Source organism: Camelus bactrianus, chromosome 14 (genome assembly GCF_048773025.1).
Source record: "Camelus bactrianus isolate YW-2024 breed Bactrian camel chromosome 14, ASM4877302v1, whole genome shotgun sequence".
Classification (NCBI taxonomy): Eukaryota; Metazoa; Chordata; class Mammalia; order Artiodactyla; family Camelidae; genus Camelus; species Camelus bactrianus.
The window spans coordinates 58,030,251-58,053,035 of NC_133552.1; the positions used below are offsets into that span (position 1 = coordinate 58,030,251).

The window sequence follows — 22,785 nt, forward strand, 5'->3', positions numbered from 1 at the left end:
ACTGCGTTTCCCAAAGCTTTCTGTGTCTCTAGGGTAGAGATGGACTGTGTATAGCCACTTGGAGAAAACTGACTGTTGTCGGGTAATTTGCCCTAGGCCAACAACATGGTGATAAGATGGTGGCCTGGATAGGATCGTAGATGCTATTCCCTAACCTAACCATCCAGAAAAGGCGCTAATAAACTTCTGTTTCATTGAATTGATTGCATGTAGGGATATAAGGGGTGGGGTTGGGGAGGGGGGTCGCTATAATTCTCAGCTGTCTGGCCTGCTGGTTGATGGCATAACTCAAGAAGATGGGAGACCTAGGAGGGAAGAATTGGTTGCAGATGCCAAGAGAGATTTAACATGCGTTAAACTGTGGACATGTACAGCTACGCGTCTTTGAGTTATTAAATTAGGAACGTCCAGTAGGTTACATAGGCATGTAGGACTTTGCTGAAGTTCTCCTCTCTTCACCAGAAATGTTGCTGCTGTGTCTGTCTTAGTTCTTTCGGAATCCCACACATCTCTGGAACACTCTCCGGGTTGGTGACGACGAGTCCGCGCATGCGCAGTGGCACCACGCGCAGGGGCGGAGAGGAGGGCAATAATTTTTCCTAACCTGAAGCAACATCCTCCTGATTCTCCATAAAAAAGGCGGGAACTAGCCAACAGGCAGGGGAGTGACGGGAGGCGCGTATCTGCACGTCCCGCCCATTTCAGCCTCTGATTGGTGGATGTCCTTGGCTCGTGGCGGAGGGGCCCGTCTCATTGGCTGTCAATCTCTCGAAGGCGGGCCTGCAACGCCGGGCTGGCTCCCCTCACCCCCCGCAGCTGTCGACGTGGGGCAGCGGCCGCAGGCGGTTAGGTGCCGGGGTGTGGGTGCCCAGCGGGAGGCGGGGATGGGGGGGCTGCGGCTGCTGGCGGTGGCCCTCACCTGCTGCTGGTGGCCGCCGGGCAGCCAGGGTAAGACGCTGCGGGGCAGCTTCAGCAGTGCCGCGGCCCGGGACTCTCAGGGCCAGAGCATCGGCCACTTCGAGTTCCACGGTAGGTGCCGGGGCGGGGAGAGGGATGAAGGCGCGTGGGCCCCTCCCCGCCTCTCGTGGGGAACCTGGAGCCCGCTGCGGCAAGGCTGGGGGCTTCACCCCGCTTACCTGCGCCTCTAGCGTCGCCGGTAGCCTTCCCCATCGCAGCTTCCCGGAACCTCGGGATGCTTTTATTGCCAGCCCCACTGTTGCTGCTCCCCAGACCCTCGTCAGCGCCCTCCCCGGATTGGTGGTTGTATCCTGCACCTAAAAGACCGTTTCCGCAGTCCTCTCCGCACCAACGAAAGCGCAAATGACTCCCCTGTTGCATGTTTTCAGAGCCTTCGCTCAAAGCAGCCCTCTCCTGTCTCAGCCTCATTGTGCACACTAAGGCACCGAAATTACACATGAATGTAAGTTCTGGAACTTAGATTTCCAGCGTTTTGTTCTTTTTGTTTTAAGGCCAATTTGCTAAAACCTGCTTACAGCTGAAAGATTTTACAAACCAAATAAAACACCTAATAATCTAGTTGTCCCATTGCTAGAACAGTTTGGTTACTTCCCTACTAAAGGAATACCTTTACTATAGACCACGAGGCCTAGAAGTAACTTGACAGAAATGCTGCACATGTGTCCTGGAAGCTTCATAACTTGTATTCTCTGGTCCTTCTGAAATCAGATTGCATTTGATTCTTCCCTCCTGGTCTCCCTCAAAAATCCATAATTCTTCAATGAATGAATCTGTATTCATTCTAATTTTTGCTTTACTTACTTGCACCCTCAAAATTTAAGTGGTACATACCCTTGCTAGTCTTAATTTGACTACTACTATATTTCAAATAATTATTCGCCTTGACAAGATTAAGATCCTTGATTCATAGAGACTTTAGCATTAAAAGATGCAAGTTCAGAATATGGTGCTAGAGAATATTCTTAGGAGAAGATAATAAAAACAAGAAGCTAATTGGGAAAGAAATTTAAAGTATTGAATTACAGAATTGTTGGTGTGAAAGGAGGGGAAACTTAATTTATTGTTTTTAATCTGAAGTTTTAAAAATAGCTGAGAAAAGGAGATGCAACCTATTTTCCAAAATCTAATGTGGAATCGACCTTGGGTAAATGAAGAAAAAAATGCTAGAAACAGTTTTATTATTAGTTTTTTTAGGTAACATTTTCAGTTTCTTAATCAACTGGCTGTAACTATACTTTGAGTATTGACAGTAATAGTAATGTCACTACAACAAATGGCACGATCTGGACAGTGCTAGAAAATCTGGGATGTATGGAAGCTGTGGCATGACATGTGACTCATGACTCGCCTACAGGCTTAAGCAACCCCGATATTTCATGGTGATTACCTGATAAACATAGAGGAGGAACATGTAGTAAATCCATATTTCTTAGGAAAAATTGGGGAATAGATGTTCCAAGTATATTAACATAAACATTTTCTATGTGTGTACATATATTTTATTATTACCAATTTTCAGTGAATTTGAAGGTAGTAAAATAAGAACGCTAAGACTGTAGTACTGAAATAATGAACGCTAATTCAGAAAGTGATTTAAGATGTTCAGAGGGCCTTAGAGTCACTTTTAAGGCTTTGATAATATGTAATGTATAATATAATCAGCGTATATAGGAGACTTAGATAATTTTTCATACATACTGTGCACTTAAATTTATTTAAAATGTTTGATCAAAGTGATAGTAGTAAAAACAACAATAGGAGAATAAAAAGATCTTAAGATGAAGAGACAGTTTGCTTTTTCACTTCTCACCCAAAATCGCTTTCCCTAGAGGCATCTACTTTTTGCCATTTCTGTTCTAGGCCAAAAATGCAGTTGCTGTGTGCAACTAGGCTCATTCTGTAGTTGTCTTACAACACATATTGTTCTGAAAATTCTTTGTAAAAGTCACAGATGTCAAATTTTGTATCAGGTATAAAAGGTCTACCCCAAAACTCATTTATTTAAACTTTCTTGATGCTAGATATGTTTATTTTGTATATTAAAAGTATAGTTGAGTATTAACAGCCATCCTATATTAAAAAACAAGAAACTTTGGCAGGAAACTTCTATAGATAGGTTATAAACAAATGTTAAAATGTGGGGTGTTGAAAATGAGGCAAAATTCTGTCACAGTGAATGTCTACATATGGTAGATGTTGCTGTTTATTCAGTGAAATGCCATCAGTTATCAGCTGAAGCATAAGGAAACACTACACATTGTTTTGGATAATTTATGTGAATAATCTCTTGACTTGCATGTGAATGGGATGTTCATTCTAATGTGATCTGTGAGACTTGAGAAAAATTTTGCTCTTTTAATTCCTAGTTTGATAAATAGACGTATTGAATTGTCCTACCATCTCCATTCCATGGAAGCCCAAACTAGTTGATATATTTTTTTTTCATTGTCCAGGTGACCATGCTCTTCTGTGTGTCCGAATCAACAACATAGCAGTAGCTGTTGGAAAGGAAGCTAAACTCTACCTGTTCCAAGCCCAGGAATGGCTAAAGCTACAGGAAAGTGGTCATGGTTATAGTTGTAGTGAAAAATTATCCAAAGCTCAGTTGACAAGTGAGTATATCCTATTTTTTTTTATCATTAGGTACTTATTTTCCCTTCTTAATGTTGGAGTATAGTATTTACATATCAAGATGTTTCATGGCACACCACACATCACACTGATGACATTTTGCCTAGTACATTTTAAGCTGAAGTTCAAGGAAACTAATCTTTCCCTTGAGCAAAAGATGGAATGCCTTTTCCCCCTTTTGTCATTCAAATTATTTGAAAAAATATCCAGATAATTTGTAAAGGTGTACTTACAGGTCACATAATTCATACCAATATGGCAGGTATATTTTGATCAAGCGGCAGCATAGAGTGAATGATGACATTTGAATTGAATGCTTATTATCTGGTAGCACTGAGCTAGGCAATAAGCATGTATTATCTCAGTTAATTGTATAATTTAGCCCAAGTGATACTGTTTTGCAACATGTTATTAGAACACAGGACCTAGTCATATAGTGACACAGTATGTCATTTTGGGAGGTACCAGCACCGCATCATCTGTAAACCTCTAGGTTTGCCTCTCGAGAGACTCTACTTTCATTATTCTAGTTGCCTGCGTTCTCTGTAATGTAGAAATGAAGAGCACGTGCATGCTACCCATTTTACCCCTTGGAAGTTAATTGGTTGTTAATTAGGAATGTGAAACATCCGTGAGAAAAGATCCAGAATTACCCTTCTCCCCTTTTCCCTGCCGTATTTACCCTATCATGTTCTGCACATCAATGAGTCTCTGAATCTTTTAGTCTAGTCAGTAAAACAGTGCCGTTTCTAAACATCCATTCTTCCTAGTTTTAGCAGCTGTCTGGTTCCCTCGTAGCCTGAATAGGGATAAGAGTAGAAGTCCCCAGTCCTTGCCACTCATTGTGGGAATCTTTTAGTCTAGGTTTGTGAGGTGGCATTGACAGGGTGCTGAAGAAGTCTCAGTGACTGGATTCAGATATCAGAGAGACAGTTATTCATATAATAAGTTATTTACCTCAATCCTGAATTTCAGAACTTATCTGGGAAACTTGTGCAAATGCTCATTATCAATTATCTTTTCCTTTCTATACCAGTCTGCTCATCTAAGTGTTATATGTGAGAAGTTCTAGGCTTCTGTTCCCAATTCTCATAATGTCCAGAACTGAGCTCATCACCTTGCCTGGCCAAATCTGGTCCTTTTCCAGTGTTGCCTGTTTCAGGAACTGGCACCACCACACCATCCATCTAGTGAACCGTCAGAAACCAGGGAGTCTTCCAACACTCCCCTCTTTGACTTCTCTTTCCCCTTCCAAACTAGTAAGTTACCTCTAAATAGCTCTTGAATTACCTACTTTTCATCACCTCTAGCCCCACCATAGTATTCCAGGCTGCAGTAATCTCGTGCCCGTACTCTTGCCGCAGCTCCTGTCTGGCCCCTGCAGCTGTGTGCTCCCGCTCTGTGACCAGAGTGATCTTTCTGAACAGCAGGTTGGATCATGTCACATTCACTTCCCCACCGCACCCTTATCTACTTCAGTGGATTCCTACTGCTCTTCGGACAAAGACGGCCCTCCCTCACCTGATCAGAAGGCCATCCGAGTCTAGCCATTGCTTACCCGCCAGCCTCACCTCACAGTGCTGCCCCCTTCGGCCTCATTTTGTTTGTAGCACTGGTTTTGTTTCAGTGCTGCCCTGGGCCTTTGCACAGGCTCTTCCTCTGCTTGTTCTTCCTTCCCCTCTTTGGCTCCTCCCTCCACTCAGTTAATACTTGAGTTTTTATAGCCAGATGTTTTCCTCCACAGCACTTATAATAGTTACCAATTTACATTTTATTTATTTGTTATAAAATCAGTCAGAGAGCAGCAGGGCTCTTTTGATCTGTTCGTTCATTCATTCATTCATTCATTCACAGAGCTCTTCCAGTACTATGCTAGGCCCTAGCGATAAATCAAGGGACCAAAATACTGCCACTCTCTCAGCCCCTAAGGCTGCTGAGGGTATGAATCAGATCACTGTGAATAAATGTGAGATTGCAGTTATGATAAGGACTATGAATGTTAGTTACATGGTACTATGTGTGAGAATTTATGCCCAACCCTAGTGCTCAGTTGGGCATTGACTTAAGTATTTGTAGAATGAATTGTTATGGAGCTTAGTGCTTGAGGGGCTTGAGCTTTTGGTTGAGAGGTCATTTGCTTTATATTTGGCATCTCAAAGCCTTTTTCTTTCTCTATTAAAAATTTATCAGGCAATTTAAAGCTTCGATTTGTTTTCTTACATCATGCGGTCAACAGTATACCATGTAGTATATATACGTGCAAAAAGATAATGTTTGTATCAGTCAAATCAGTCACAGAACTTATGTATATAGGATGCACTTGGAGCATTGGAAAGAAAGCTAAACTAAGAATCACTGCTAGTAACTTGTAGCAATGTCTTGTTATCTTTGAGCTGCACCTTACCTCTCCACACAACAGGGAAGTTGGACTAGGTTTCTCCAAGGTTCCTGAAAGTCCTAAAATGCTGTGATTCTAACTATAACTCTCTAGGTGGAGCTGCATATATAGAGAGCTATAATTTATAAAACCTCTTGCTGGTTTTTTTTTTCTATTTCCTTTTCCTCTTCCCTACTCTGTTAAGTGCAAGAGTATTTTTTGGAATAATCGAAATGGAAATCTCAAGAAACAGAAATTTTTGAGGAATGAAGATTGGTCTGTTAAATTTGGAGCCTGAAATAAAGTACTGGTGACATATAGATCACTTTCTACATATTTAATCAATTCTTTTTCCAGTAACAAAAGCCGTGTATTAACAAAATCTGTATTCTCCAACTTTTATGTATCATTTGTCATATTTAGAGTATGTTACTATTTAGAAGTTTTGATGCATTGAAACAAAAAGCATGTCCTTAAATTGGTGACAGTGTAGTAGTATCACATATTTGAAAATAATTCCTTCTAGAAATAATTCTCATTTCCTGACCGTTAATGAAACTTCTGAGAATTAGTAGCCTTTCACCTACTTGGTAGTGAGCTCATTAGCTATTCCTAACCCTATGTAAAACCTTCTTGCTGCCATGAACTGAGATTAGTAGACCTGAACAATCTCATAGTGTTAATGTTGCTTGTGATTATATGTTCTCCCAAATTAATGTTTGAGAAATTACTCTCCTGTCTTCCTTTGTTCTCTTTTAGTAAAATCATAAAACATCAGATTTTTTAATGATAAAAAGTATTTTGTAGATTTTTAAAGGAAACAAACAAGATATTTAAATGCACTGAAAATGAAGTTTCTATGCAAAACAAAAAATTTGCTATCAGATTACAAGAACTAAATGTAATTTTGTATATAAAACATTTTCAGTATTTTTGCATCATATGCATATATTTCCTTTTGTACATTTGATGTATTTTATAAACTGCTTAAAGATGTTAGTATTTTATTATTCTGGGTATTTTTGTCAACAGTATTCATTTCCTTTTATAATATGATTGGGCAATTAGCTGTTCAACACTGTTCTCCACAGTTTGAGTTTTGTTAATATTTGAGGTACTAATTACATCAGCATAGAATAAGTATGCTATGCTCTAGTGTTTTGTTTCAAAAACAATGAACACACAGTTTTGTCAAGAGGCTTGTTTCCCAGGCTTACTGAAAAGACAGCCAGACAAAAACTAAAGGCCAATATTACTTAATGAAGCACCCTTTTGTTTTGATTTGATGTAGATCCACATCATTTAAAATTATGAAACATCAAAAAGTACTGATGAAAATATAATGGTTAATTTTTATATTGTTTTATCTAAGAGAATAAGTCAAATGATAAAACTTCAACACAGCAGACCCTTTTATATAATGAAGTCCAGATTATATAATGGCCAGCAGCGCATTTCAGAACCCTTATTTCCGAGCTGCTTATTGATCATATACTGAATTCTTACTAAAGTTCTTCAAATATTTAACAGAAACTAGAGTCTTTGCTACATTTTTCCAAAAGCTGTGCAGTAAGAAAAACAGTATAAATGTCAGCTAAATTAGGATATTACTACCAAAACAATGCTGTGACATTGTTAACAAAATCATCTTATCCATTTTAATTACTATTAATGAATTTTCCAAGTCCTTAAAAATTGAATCCTGACATTTATAAAGACAATCTATAAATAATATTTTCCCAACTTTCTATTAGGACATTTTTCAGTTACACAGAAAAGTTGAAAGTGTAGTACAGCCAACATCTGTATATCTTTGGCATAGATTTAATAATTTTAATATTTTGTTACCTTTGCTTTATGTTTGTATATATGTAATTTTTGTTTTTAATCAAAATGAGAACAAGCTGTGGGTGTCTTGAGCAGTTCACCATATTTCAGCGTACATCTCATGAAAGTAAGGACGTTCTCCATAATCATCATCATTACCATAACGATACCATTATGCACCTAAGAAAAGGAATAATTTCATAACGGCCTCTAAAACCTCTTCCATGTACACATTTCCACAACTACCTCACGAAATGTCTTTTATTTATTAAGTTTTTTTTTTTTCAGTTGAGAAAAACATCAAGACTAACTGGCAAGCAGTGGGGGCAGTCTAGACTTGGAAATTGGGCCCATCATAATTCTATATTTTAAGAATACTTTGTATAGAATCAGACTGTTCACGTAGGATTTTCATATACTGTCTCATTTGCTCCTCACAAGAACTCTGAGCCAGATAGGGCAAGTGTCTTAAATTTACTACTAAAGAAACAAATTTAGAGACGTTAAGTGATGTATATGATGAGTCAGAAGGTTAGTAAGTAGTTGGGCCAAGACTTGCTCCTCTAACTCTTCTCTCTCTATTATCTATGGTGTTTGAGACCCTGTTCTCCTACAACACTGTGATGCTGGCAGTGAGTCTCTCTTAGGTCAGAATCATAGTTTTAGATTGAGAAGGGATCTTAGACATCATTTAGTGTTTCTCAAAGGGGGTGCTATTGGCACTTTCGGGTGGAACAGGTCTTTACTGTGTGAGACTTTACATCGGATTACATGAGGTTTAGCACAGCTCTGCTTCAGCTGTCTTCACAACTGCTGTGACAATGAAACTGTCTCTACACGTTCTCAGATGCACTGCAGTGGAAAAGAATTACTCTAGTCTGAAAGCCACTTACTAGTATTGTTTTAAAGAAAGGAAAAGGACAATTAACCTTTATTCAGCAACTACTATATGACGGATACCATGCTAAGTAACTGAGTCCTTGCATCAGCTCTTTGCTCTAAGTATTATCTTCATTTTACAGATGAAGAAAGTGAGTGTCATTGCTTATGTTAACTTGCCCAAAGTCATGTAGGAGGTAAGTATTGGAGCCAGGATTCAAGCACAGGTCAGTGTGAGGCCAACATTCATGAGCCCCTGTACCTCCCCACCCCCATGGCCATTATATAGATCTGACCCAGTGTAACAACTCTTATATTCCTGTGATTTCTGTTTTTCTACTTTTAGAACCTTTTTAAAGAATAACCAATCAGAAAATTTTGGAAAATCTTTTGAAGATGTTTGTCAGTTATAGTTTTTAGATATAATAATTCCCAAAGTTGAATGCTCTGTTTTAAATTGAACTCAGATAAGTAATTTTCAGAAGTGTCCCTGTGATGGTTACACAGCATTGTGAATGTAATTAATATAGAACTGTACACTTAAAAATTGTTAAAATGGTAACTTTTGTGTTGTACATATTTTACCCCATCAGAAAAGAATTTTTAATGTTGCTAACTCACATGAAAACTTTGAAAATATTTAAAATTGAAATTCAAAGTTTCAGTGAAATCATTCTATTCACTTGTAGTATTTCGTAGAACTTTTGTAGTCATTCCTTTGGTTGGTTAAAATACATTATTTTCAAATGCTTTATGATTTACGGACCTTGTTCCAATACTACATCAGGGCTTGGACTACTGAGGCAATGACAACTAAACAAAAGAATTCTAATTTCAAATTGATTATATGACTTAAAGAATTAATATATTTGAGAGTTTTACTTTGAAAGTGCTATTTTTTTCTCTTTTAAGTGACCGTGAATCAGACTGAACATAATCTGACAGTGTCCCAGATTCCATATCCACAAACGTGGCACGTGTTTTATGCAGACAAGTATACATGCAAAGAGGACAGTGAGAATTCTCAGGTGGAAGATATCCCTTTTGAAATGATGTTACTAAACCCGGATGCTGAAGGGAATCCATATGACCACTTTAGTGCTGGTGAATCTGGTAAGAATATATATTTAAATGTATATCCTAAATATAAAAAAAAAAAAAAGATTTATACACAAGTATCTTCATGTTGTGTTTTTAGAATATTGAAAATTAAAAACAACTTAAGTGTTTTAAGTTTTAAGCAGTAGAGAAATGGTTAAATAAATCTTCTTACAGTATTGTAACAGCTATATTATTAGGTTAAAAAAGCAGAACTCAAAACTTTATATTGTATAATTTCAAGTACGTTAAAAAATGCAGTGAATAATCAGAAAGAAGTACAGAAATATTTACATCTTATTTCCATATTTTGGGTGGTAGAGTTATGGATAGGTTTTAGTTTTTCTCCACACTTTGAATCTTTTTGTTGTTTTTATAAGCTAGCTTTATTTTCAGAAACAGAAAAATGTTAGTAAACTGAGCAATCTAAATTAGAAACCCACTGATTAAGTGAGATAGAAACTGCACTCCTTTGTATGGCTTCTCTCCACCTGCTGTCCTCTGACTGTCAGCTTTGTGAACTCCCTCATATTCAAAGTTGACTGCAGCATTTCTGGGCCTTACATTTAGATAATGGCAAAATTCACTGTCTCTTTTTTAAGAGCAAGGAAACTTCTCCCAGAAGCTTTCTCATCGCATTTCATTGTCCAGAACTGGGACACGTGACAACATCATAAGAGAAATGTAAGTGAAGATGTCAGAAAGGAGAAAAGGGCAAACCAATATGTCAAAGTAAAGGCTTAGGTTTCCCTCTTTTGGCAAGGGGAATATTTGAATTTCTCTAATTGGTTTAGACTAATCAGGATATATCTTGAGACACTTGAGGGATAGACATTGGGGTTCTGAGACAGCAAGACCATGGGTAGGCGAGAGTGTTCCAGGTAGATGGCCCATGACCCATTGAATCTCCCCTTTTCTTACTCTCTTGTCACCTGCATCCCATCATTTAACTGGAGCTAATTGTTCTGAAGCTGTCCTGGAAGCTTTCTTCCTATTGAATTTTGCCAGTGCTTCTTCCCATTAAGTTTGCCTTAAAATCTGCACATTTCCTGACAACATAAGTGTTTGTCACCTGTTCGTGCTCATTTAAGAGTGTTCTTCTTTTTTGCATATAGGGAGGATTTAATACCTAGTATCTACCTGTTTTAAAATTACAGATTTTAATTTCATGGTGAACATAGATTGCTTTCTTGTGAAGGATGGTGGCAGAACAAAAGTTAAAGTTGATCGCTGAAGAGAAAAAACAAAAACAGACTTTTTTCCCTAAAGGTCATTTATTTAAAAGAACACTGAGTGCAGAACCAGAGTTTTATCTTTAAAGTATCAGGGTCCAGTTAAGAATAAGTTATGCAAAATGCAATGAACAGAGTGTAGGACAAATGTTCTAGCTCAAGTTATTTTAATATATTAATTATCTCAAGGAAACAATGTGTTGGTTATAATGTTAGCTTTTTCTAGAAGATACATTTGATCTTGAATAATTCTAAGACATTTTTTGCTAGGGACATATGTCTTATTTTCAAGGCCCTTCCTCATGTATTATTCTGGTTACTCAATAAATAGTCTGAGGATTTTCTTTTCATGGTGGATTTCTAACCTAATGGAGTCTGAAACTTTATCTTGTAATGCATATTCTGTAAAGTGTTATAAATAAATAAAACCTTAAAATGCTATGTTTGATTCTTTATACGAAAAAGGAAAGATAAAAACTAAGATTCAGAACACAGGATAGTGTAAAGGCTTTATAACTGTGAAGACTCACACTTTTAATATGTTTAGCTTATTTTCTGCCTTGTCTCATTAATATAACAATCCCAGGCTTAGTGTCCCATTATTTAAAGCTGGAATACTTCTCTGTGTCAGGAACTTTAAAAAAAAATGCCCATTCTGTTATTTGACGTTATCTTCCTGAAGTTTAAATAAGGTTTCTCACCTGGACTAGAGACATGTGCTGTCGGCATTTACATACGTAGAGCAGGAGAGACACCCAGTGGTTGAAGTACTTCTCTCTCTCTTTTTTTCTAACCATACCAAAAACACAGTTGAAGTTGAACTGTTTATTGAGTATTTTTCCTAGTATTTATATCTCCTGGATTACTTTTCCAAAATTATATGCCTTACAATGGAAATATTCTGTTCTCTGCCTGTGGTTTGGAGTTTCTCCCAAATGGGAAACCAGAGCAGATCCAGGGTCCCAGCTAGAGTGGAAGTGACTGCAATGCAGAGGGTTCACCCACAGAGTCAACGGAGATGGCTCTCTTCATAGTCACTGTCACTACATCTGGTGTTATTTAGATAGAATACAAAAACCCTCATACTAGGGACTAGCTTTAGAGGTAACCAAGTAAACGTAAGCTGTTAAACTCAAAGCTTGCCCTCTGGTTTATCATAAAAATTTTCTGAAATTTCCAAAAAATGAAGACATAGCCAAAGATTCTAGGTAATGTAGAAAATGGGGTGTTTATCTTGAGGTATGCAGACTGCACTAAAAAAGCTGCTAGTAGGAGCTAGAGGCTGCGTGATGACTGGCACCATTTTTAATATAAAATCTGCACATTTACTTTGTTCTTGTCTTTACCAGCCGGCTCCCCTTGCTCATTCAAAATTTCTGCTTACTCAAAATTTTAATTCCATCTTGGCCTGGTTTGACTCCTTCGGCCTGTCCCAACATCAGCTCCTCTCAACTTCAGTTTCTATTGCAGAATCCTTTCTATGTTTTCTGGTTTGACTTCCCAAGAGAATACGATTAGTTGCTTATCTTTGAGAACCAGGTGATTCTGCTGTCCAGTGACTAGTCTTTGGATTGGCAGGCATTTTTTGGGTTTTTAGTTTCAGTCACCTGTGGAGTAGGGTCACATGGACTCCAGAGGTTTTCCTCTTTGACAAGAGCAGAAGGCCATTTACTTCAGAAGGAGGCTCTGGTCATGACAGGTACTTTGATGCTTTGTCCAAATGGAAAATTGAGGTTATGATACACTCCAGAGCTGTCGTTCTCACTCTTTAGCTGCATCAGAATCACTGAAGGGCTGATTAAAATCTAAATGCTGAGCCCCACTCCCAGAATCTCTGATTTAGTAGATATGGGATGGGGCCCGAGAATCTGCATTTCTAACTAGTTCCCTAGTAATGGTTCTGCTGCTGGCCCAGGGCTCACATATTGAGAATCCTTGTCAGGGTGTACTAAACTACTGTTGACTGACTAAAATCTGTTCCTAAACGTCTTGTAAAAGAAATCCACTTTGGAGATAAAAAGCATATCCAACTGAATGCTAAAGTCATTGTTTTAAGTTACTATTTCAAACAAAACTATGATCTTGTGGTTAGTTTTGGGGTTTATTCCCTGACCACTATGCTTTTTTATAGATTAAATTTAGTTTAATCTGTCTTCTTATTGTTAAAACTTTATCCCAAAGTAGAAAATTATTTAACTTTCAACAATTTCCCTTTTTTTCTCTTAACAAAACTGAATGCTATGACTCCAGTTAAAAAACAAGTTCTGGAAATATATTGATGGGAAGATTTGAAAGCAATCCAACACTGTAACAGCTTGTTCCTTTCTTCTCTTCACAGGGTTACATGAGTTCTTTTTCCTCCTAGTCCTAGTGTACTTTGTGATTGCTTGCATTTATGCTCAGTCATTGTGGCAGGCTATTAAGAAAGGAGGACCCATGCACATGGTTTTAAAGGTTCTGACAACTGCATTGCTGTTACAAGCTGGTTCAGCTTTCGCTAATTACATTCATTTCTCCAGGTAACTCAAAGCCATTAAAACTGTGTTCATCATTACATCTAATTAATCCTAATTAGTCCACCAAAATTATACTTGTTTTGATTATTTTTTTTCACATTTGTAATTTATACTAATACTCTCCTCTTCAATTCCTCAGTTACTCCAAAGACGGAATAGGGGTACCTTTTATGGGAAGTTTGGCCGAATGTGAGTATCTCACCGAGCATTTTTTTAAAGCATAAACTTGCTAGATATGTTCTTCATGTATGCTTTCTTCTTTTGTAAATTATTTTTTGGCATAATATAATTTTTTTACCCAAAGTTGTTAGATTCAGCTCAGCTGGAAACAAGTTTACAGGTTTAGTTTCCACATATCCTGTTCAGTTTCTTCTTAGTAATAGGTAGTGTGTGTAGCTCTTCCTCGTCTTTAGAGCTTATTTATATACATTCTCTCACTTTATCCTCAATAAAAGCTCAGTGAAGCAGGTATGCTCATCCCTCTTTTGCAGATAAAGAACCTGGGCTCAGTGACAGGAAGCACATTTCCAAGTGTCAGTCAGCTAGCACGTGGTAGAGCCAAGACTCAGACCCAAGTTTTCTGACTGCAAAGCAGAAGTTTTTCCCTGTTCTTCATCCCTTTTCTGACCCTTTGTTTCTGTTTCTGACTCACGGCCATAGAGTACACCTGTTATTAAGCTGACCTCTCAGCTTTGTTCTTTGATTTATAAGAGGAATTTTTATGAGGTAATTTTTCAATTAAGCATGATGGTAAAAAAAATAATAGTTCCTGTAATCATGACTTTATTTTTTTATTTAAAAATTTTTTTAAACTGCCTTTTAAAAAATTATTTATTTTATTTTGTAGGGGAGGTAATTAGGTTTATTTATTTATTTTTAGAGGAGGTACTGGGGATTGAACCCAGGACTTCCTGCGTACTAAGCATGAACTCTACCACTTGAGCTATACCCTTGCCCCTCATGCCTTAAATTTTAAAGAGAATTTCAGGGGGATGGTTATATGCCTTTCTCAATCCTGGAAAAGCAAATTCTGAATACCATTCTAGGATTTGCTTTCCTCATGTTTCCATGTTTCTCTCCCAGTCCTCTCACTTTCTAATAGGACATCTTATGGTAACCTCTGTAATCATCTCAGGACCTGCTTGTCCTGATCTTGCTGCCTATTTTAAGATTCTAAAACTTCTAGAACCTTTTATTTTCCTTGTGAAGAGCATGTACCCTGTTTGCTTCCTGGGCGTGAACACACGTTACTTCTCCTTTTTTGACACTATCTAGAGCCCTGGTTTCTCCTGCTCAGGATGTTTAATAGAATCTTAGAGTTTTAAAGCTGGACAGAAGGTAGAAATAATTTAGCTTACGCATTTTAAGTGAGAAAATTGAGGTCCAAAGAGGCAAAGCACGGAGAAGCCCATCAGCAGCAAAGCTATTACTAAAATCAAGGATTTTTGAAGTTTTGAGTGTCTTCTGTATACAAAACAGTAATTTAAGCTGTCTGGCATTTTCATAGTAGGTTAAAAGCAAAATCTTTTTTGAAAAACTACAATAAATCTATGTTGATCATTTTTGGTAGTTCTGAGAACAGGTTTGGTTAATTCAGTGATTAAAATTTTAAGATTAAAAAAATATTTTAATACCTTTATTGTGGTATGGTTCCTGTACAGTAAACTACACATATTTCAGTTGTATTTCATATAAACTACACATAAAAACTTTAAGATTTTTAATCAAATTCCACAGAGTGAGGTTTTTGTGTGATCTGTGTATTTGATCTACAGTTAGTTACTTTTCAGGAATAAATAAGCTATGTTCTGCCTGTCCTCACAGTTACGGTGTTGTATCATCAGTATGTGCATTGCTTAGTATATAAAGAAATGAGCCAGGATATCAGGGCTCCCATCACCCCGGTATTTATGTAGGAATTTTCCTTTGGCTAACTTCTTTAAGTAACTAAGTACGTATTTGTGAAATGTTTAATAAAAATAATTGGCATCACAGTCATTTAACATCAAAGGTGAAAGAAAATTGTGCTTGATCTGAAAGGCCCCGACATTTTATATCATTGAAATGTAGTGACAGTTCATTAGTAGAATTCACTGTTACAAATATATAAGCATAAATATAGAGTATCTGGTTTTAATTTGGGTGACAGAGCTGGAGAAAAATATGTCAAAATAAATCTGAATAGTCCTATTATTAATGGGTTTTCGCTTATAACTTTTAATATAACTGTTATACTACAGCTTATGTTATCTTTTTCTCCAAGAACATCTTTATATTAAAAAAGTAGAAGTCGTAGACATCAAAGTTAGAAATAACAGTTTGAAGAAAGTTTTATTTTGTTAAATTGTAGTTACACATTTATTCCAGAAACCATATCAAGATTCACTGTAATGAAAAAGTTATAATTTAAAAAAAATCAATAAATACAACTTCTAAAATAAATACACATGGAAGTTGAAGTATTATTGATGTTGTTTTCTTGTAGCACTAAACAGGATGCAGGCTGTTTTGTTGCACCCTCTTTAAGGAGCAGGCTTCCCCTGCAGTGTAAGTGATGGCCACCTGGTGGCACATCACACTAATGCATGGAGGATTTCATTTGTCTTCGGCGCTCTGACAGTAAAGCCAGCATGATTGGATGTTACAGCAGCTGTGTGTTTTACTGTCATGCTATTTGTTATTAACAGTTTTAGAAAGTAGTCTTCACATTATAGTTCAGCCATCAAACAAATTAGCAACCTAGAAATGTTGGCACTAGTATACTCTACATTGCAGGAGTTACATTTAACATTTGTTTGTTTTAATAAACAATGAATTATAGATTGTAGTTAGAAATACTAAGAAAAGTAAGAAACACAAAGAGATTTAAAGTTGGCCTTGATAAAGATATGATATGGGCATATATATATTTAAAACAGTAGTTGCCATTGTTTTAACTGTTTTCACAGATGTTTACAAACTTAATGGCAAAATTTTAATTCTTTAGAATTATTATATAAGAATATTTCTTAATGAATTTCATCAGCTTCTTTTTGAAAATATGTGTTTTTGTGGTTAATAAAATGATTATATTTTCAATGCAAAAAGGATCAAATTTTTTGTGAATTGTGAATCAGTTGACTTTGGTTTTCATTTCCCATTAGTTTTTGATATCGCTTCTCAAATTCAAATGTTATACCTACTTCTGAGTCTGTGCATGGGTTGGACAATGGTCAGGATGAAGAAGTCTCAAAGCAGGCCTCTGCAGTGGGATTCCACTCCTGCATCCACTGGCATTGCTGTATTCATTGTCATAACACAGGTGAGTATTGATACTCAGTGTTTCTGCTTTGCAGCATTCAGAAATGCAACCTTGAGCATATCTTACTTCAAAATTGAAACCTGAGACCCATGAGGAATTTGTGTCACTCCACAGGTCACGCATTAGCATATGTATGTGAAAATAGAGAGTTCTAATATGTAAAAATTTGCGTCATGGGAAATAGTTGTTTATTTTTTCCTGCTTTATTGGCTTGTAATTGACAAACAGAAATTGTGTGTATTTAAGGTAGGCAGCTTGATGTTTTGATAATATATACATTGTGAAATGACCAGCACGGTCTAGCCAATTCGCATATCCATCACCTCACACGGATTGCAGGAAATGGTAGTTCTACGATAGCATGTCTTTATAAAAGTTAAGTTTAGAAATGCAGGCTAAGGAGTCAGACTGGTGTGCTTTGGTAGAGCAGAGGAACAGCACTTTCAGTAACAAAGAGCAGATATTTGGGTCAAGAAAGAAATTCATGTGTGCAAGATGACAAAGGAGTTGACCTGTCAAGAATGGTAACAGGAGTAAAATTATGGTGGAGATTTGAGAATGAGAAGAGGGAGGGGTTGTTGGTAAACCCATAAAGCCTAAGAATTGGATTTTTTTTTTAAAGAATTGGACTTAATAATGAGGTTTTGATCTAAACTCTTTAGAAGTCACTGAAGAGTCAATTCTGAGGGCTGAGTTGGCAGATGAAGGGAGCACAGAGGGCTACTGACGTGTGATGGTAAAAATGATAGTATTATAATCATTGAAGTGATTGATGTTTCATAAAGTTGGAGGGAATGTGGGCCCTGATTTCTGCCGAATAGCAGTAAACGGAACAGCTTCACGAGGAGCTTGCTGAGCTTTCAGTGGTAGAGTGCTAGTGTGGGAGAAAAGGCGAACAAACAAATAAGGATAAACTGTGCCCTGGATGCTACGGTGAATATTAACAGTCTGCTCTACCCATGGGGGTTATCATGGAAAAGGAGTGACAATCTGACTTGTTAATTCCTGGATTACAAAAGATGCTGAGATATATGAAAGTTTATCTGGAGATAGTGGGCTTTAATGCAGAACACTCTGATTCCTAATAAGGTATTGAAGTAAGAAGTAGATGGATTTAGAAAAAAGTGTACATTTATTCTCTTCATCTTTTCAACTTACTCTCAACCTTAGAGATAGTCTTACTTGAATCATGGTAGCAGTCGTAGCATTTTTTATCTTTTGTGTGTGGTCTCATTTGGTAACAATTCCTTTTCTCAGCCAAGGGTGTCAGTGAGGGAAAACCTGCTTGTGCTATATTATTTGATGCTTTTATAGTCTGATAAATCTTAGAACCTCTTAGGAATGTTTATATACTATTTAAGGGTATAATTAAAAGAGTTGAAAAGGTACTTTATTATAAGTCGGTGTGACTTTTTTTCTCTAAGTGTAACATTGTTTTTTGCAGAGCATTTTGCTACTTTGGGAACAGTTTGAAGATACCAGTCCTCACAGCCACCATTCACACCACAACTTGGCAGGGATCCTTCTAATTGTTTTAAGGATTTGCCTAGCATTGTCCTTAGGCTGTGGACTCTACCAGATCATCACAGTGGAGAGAAGTACACTCAAAAGGGAGTTCTACATCACATTTGCCAAAGTATGGGTTTGGTTAGAAAATGGCTTCTTCGGAGTATCAACTTCATTCTGCTTCACTTGGGAAGTTAATAAGCAACCATATGCTAATTTTAGTAAACTTGTTTTATGTGTCAGACACTACTGTAAGCCTTTTATGTGCTCCAGCTCATTTAGTCTTCACAGCCTATGAGATGTAGATGATATTATCCCCATTTTATAGACAGAACCTGTGAAATGGCAGTTTCCATGTAATCTTTGACAGGTCAGTTTTACCTGGATTATAATTTCTTTATCAGTTGGGATTTTCCTCCTTTTTCTGGTCTCAGAATTTTTTTAATTAAAAAAGAATACAGTTTTCACATCTCAAAAGAACAATTATTAATTGACTATGAACTGTCACTCCCAGAATTATGCAGTGTTTTATAACAAACCATGAAGAGCCATCCTTCAGCTTAAACAGAGGGAGCCAAGAAGCCGAGCACATGTTACATTTCACGGCATCCTGTTTACTTCATTCCCTCTTTCCTTGTCCTTATGCTATTGAGATCTAAGAGTCCATGAATTTTTTTCTATACCTATTTGATAATGGAAAAAATTGGGAGGGAGGTTGGGCAGTACCATTACAGAAGCCCCCTTCCCTAGAATACTGTATTTTTTGTCAGACTGAGAGAATCCATAACCTATCCTCTTGACAACTCAAAACAGCATTCTGATAAGCTGTTTGGTCAGCCCATCCTAGTCCACAGAGTCCCTGAGCTGTTGGAGGCAGCTGTGGGAGGAGGGCCAGATTCCTTCTTTATTCCCAGTGTGGAGGGAGCACTTTCAAGCTGCTACTGCAGCCTTTGGACCCCTCTTGAGGGATTTGAGTGCCAAACAGCCAAGAGTATTCCATTGCACCGTGGAATTCTTCAGACAGTGCTGCTTATTGTTTGAAAAGTTAGTATGTACTTCAGGTGTTTAAAACTAAATTTTCTCTTTTGTTCTATGTTTGAAACAGTACCAAAATTCTTTCTTGAACTGAAATTTTTATTTTTACGTGTTTTAATTTAACTACTTGAATAGTTTCAAACATCCAGATGTACATAAGGAGTAGCAACCATGCTTCTTAACCTCTCTCCCATCTACTCAGTTATCGCCTCCTCGTATCACCACAGCTGTTCATTTCTAATTTATTTTTCAGAGAATTTAAAATATATATTACTTTATATTTCCCTTCACTTATGCAAATAGTAGCACACTAAACACATTTTTCTACATTTTGGTTTTTCTCCGGTATCCTCAATGTACTAGGCATCTCAACAGCTACTAGAACTAACTTATTGTTTTATTTCAAATTTAATTTTGGAAAAGAGGCTATGTTGCTGTGTTCTAGGAAAAATAGAAAAGATATATTTGAGAAGTATAGTGTTAAAAAGTTTCTCATCCCTATTTGCCTATTTCCAGTGCCTTCTGTACTAACTCTTAAACAGGTAACCACTGTTAATCAGTTTTTTGTATGTTCTTACTAAATAGCTCTGTGAATCTACATGCAAATATGAATGTACATTCTTATTCATTTTTTACAGAAATATTACACATTTGTACCTTGCTTTTCTCAATTTTTTGTTACTTACATTACCATATTTGTAGTACATCAAAATGTATGTTTGTAAAAATGTTACGATTTTAAATATTCCAAAAAAACACCCATTTGATTAGAAACAAAATATTGTTGTCACAACAATAGCAAATTTATTTCTACATTTTATTGCAAGTTCTACTCTAAAGGCCAATTGAGATCAATCAGGGCCTCCTAAATATTCTAGTAATGTTTTTTTGTCTGGTAAATTATGAAAACAAAGGTGTAGCTACACTTATTCGCCTTATTTTTCATTTGTTTCAGGGCTGTATCTTGTGGTTTTTATGCCATCCAGGTCTTGCATGCATTTCTATCATTTTTAATGACTACCAAAGAGATAAGGTAAATAATATATATGATCAAAGTAGTTTTTTTGTAGTCTTTATTGAGAAATTATTGAAGTAGGAAAGGCCTGTTTATCCATTCAGAGGTTTCTTGTGTTCTTTAAAGTAAAACTTTGAAGCAAAATATTGAACCAGTGAGTAATTAAATTTACTTTATAAGCAAAATGATGGAAAATAGCTTTTGTTATTATTTTAGCCTATTTCATAATACTGTTTTATAAATTAAATTACAGAATTCATAATATATCTTCATTAAGAAAAAATGATTAAAATTTTTGCTACGTAATGTTAGAAATCCAAATAGCGTTCTAAAAGTCAGTCTGGGTTCTTTAATGGCCTGTAGACTGGCGCGCCGCGCTCAAGCATGCCGTGGTTTGGTTGTGTTGATACCTACCTTCTTAGGTGAATGACCACATCATTTCAGAGTAGAGCTCTGCCGGGAGCCCTTTACAGGCAATGCAGTATGTGCTTGAACGCACACATATTTCTTGAACCCGAGGCATCTACAAATGGTAAAGAGACACGAAGGTAGTCCACACAAATAGAGAAGTGACTGAAAGGGCTTTTAGAGTAATCTTCAAGATTCAGGTCAGGACGTGCTTTATTCCTGTTACTAGATTAGCCAGAACCTGATTTTTCTTACTGCTTTCCTTTAGTTCATGCACACTGAGGAGAGAATGGTTTAGCGCATTACTCTTTTCTGTCTTATTTTGACATGTATAAACTCACTGTTAAAGGAATTTTACTTTTGAACAATTACAGTTCTGAACATTAGTTGTATTTCCCTATTGAAAATTTCTTTGTTAAAATGTACCCATGGTAAAGATGGGGGGATACAGTTTTTTATTTATTTATATTTATATAAAGTATGTATAAATTTCTATGTATATAAAATATATATAAGTTCATAATAAGTTGAGTGTAACGTCTCTGTTTGGCACGCGGTAAAAGCATTCCCTTTCTTTTCTTTTCAGGTCATTACAGTAGGTGTTATCCTTTGCCAGGCTGTTTCCATGGTCATTCTCTACAGGCTCTTTCTGTCCCACAGTCTGTACTGGGAAGTTTCTTCACTTTCCTCAGTAACACTACCATTGACCGTATCATCTGGACACAAAAGTCGGCCTCACTTCTGATACTTGATTTTCTTAAGAGGAAAAGTGAATTGATTTACCAGAGTGCAATAAGGATCCAAATACAGTGACTTTGTTTTTCGTACCTTTGGTGTGAAAAATTGAACAGAGAAAGCAGAGCATGTTATTTATACAGCTGCATTTAAGCAGTACCAAAACAGAAAAAAGGTAATAAATGTTTTGAAATATGCTTAATAAACTTTCAGGAAAGAGTGTTGTTATGAGATGATTTATGCAATTTCCTTACGGAAATAAATATGGAAAGAATTATATGATATTTTGGTAAGAGATTCACCAGTTATAATGCCTCATCCTGTATCACTAGTTAACTCAGGTTTGATTGTCTTATAAAAAGTAGTCAGTTAAATGATTACTTATACATATCTAAACTAAGTCCAGTTATGAAATCAGTGTAATACATTGGTTAAAAACTGCTTCTTTTTATGCTTTAAGGAAAACGCATTTCATATTGGAGTTTAAAGGAATTGAAAATTAACTTCAGAAAAATTAATATAAAATATACACATAGTTAAATGAATAAGCTTTTGTTTATTTGTGGGTGGGCTTATTCTCCGTCTTCTATTACTTTTGGCTCTGGTTTGGTTTTAGCTTGATTAGCAAAGGGTTTTTGACAGATAGTTTAAGAAAAATAAAACTTAGATGCATTATATTGGTTGTGCAAAGGGTTTTAAAATCTGAGCACTTAGGTGAAGGCACAAGCAGATTTACATGTTTAAAAAGAAAGAAGGAAAAAGTACTATGCGATATGGTCCTAAAATTTTAATCCTGATATAATTCATTTCTCTTGCATTGACTCTCCAATCATAATTAAGCCATATACACAGATTAAATTAACAGAAGCATTTCACATAAATGCTGGTTTCAGTCATCAACTACCCATGAATTCCTGCCCAAGGATACTTAATCAGGATTAAATTTTCTATGAATAATTGAAAAACAAAATACTCACTGGATTTGTTATAATCCATGCTGGCACTGGATTCTAAGTAGTTGCCATCTTGAATCCTTTGTAATAAAGCCATATTTCTTGTGTATGATGCCCAATATTGAGTATGCTAGCTGAAAAATACTCTATTTTTTTAACAGGTGCCTGTTTAAAGAATCACTAAATGGTTGTTGGTACCTGCTGTAAAAAATGACTATTCCCATTAATAGTCACTGATCAGAAATTATTGTTCCGTTTTCCAAGTCATTCAGGCCTTTTCATTTTTACCTCTGG

At 36.6% G+C, this 22,785-nt stretch overlaps 1 protein-coding gene across 1 annotated transcript; it reads left to right on the plus strand.

The window, feature by feature from the left end:
* The first annotated feature begins 763 nt into the window (after nt 1-763).
* On the plus strand, nt 764-22,079 carry GPR180 (G protein-coupled receptor 180). The gene is made up of 9 exons (XM_010959690.3): nt 764-1,029; nt 3,432-3,590; nt 9,605-9,805; nt 13,361-13,541; nt 13,678-13,727; nt 16,682-16,839; nt 18,284-18,475; nt 20,336-20,413; nt 21,390-22,079. Exons 1-9 carry the CDS (start codon nt 885-887, stop codon nt 21,546-21,548), a joined length of 1,323 nt encoding a protein of 440 aa, XP_010957992.3. The 5' UTR covers nt 764-884; the 3' UTR covers nt 21,549-22,079.
* Nucleotides 22,080-22,785: the final 706 nt, after the last annotated feature.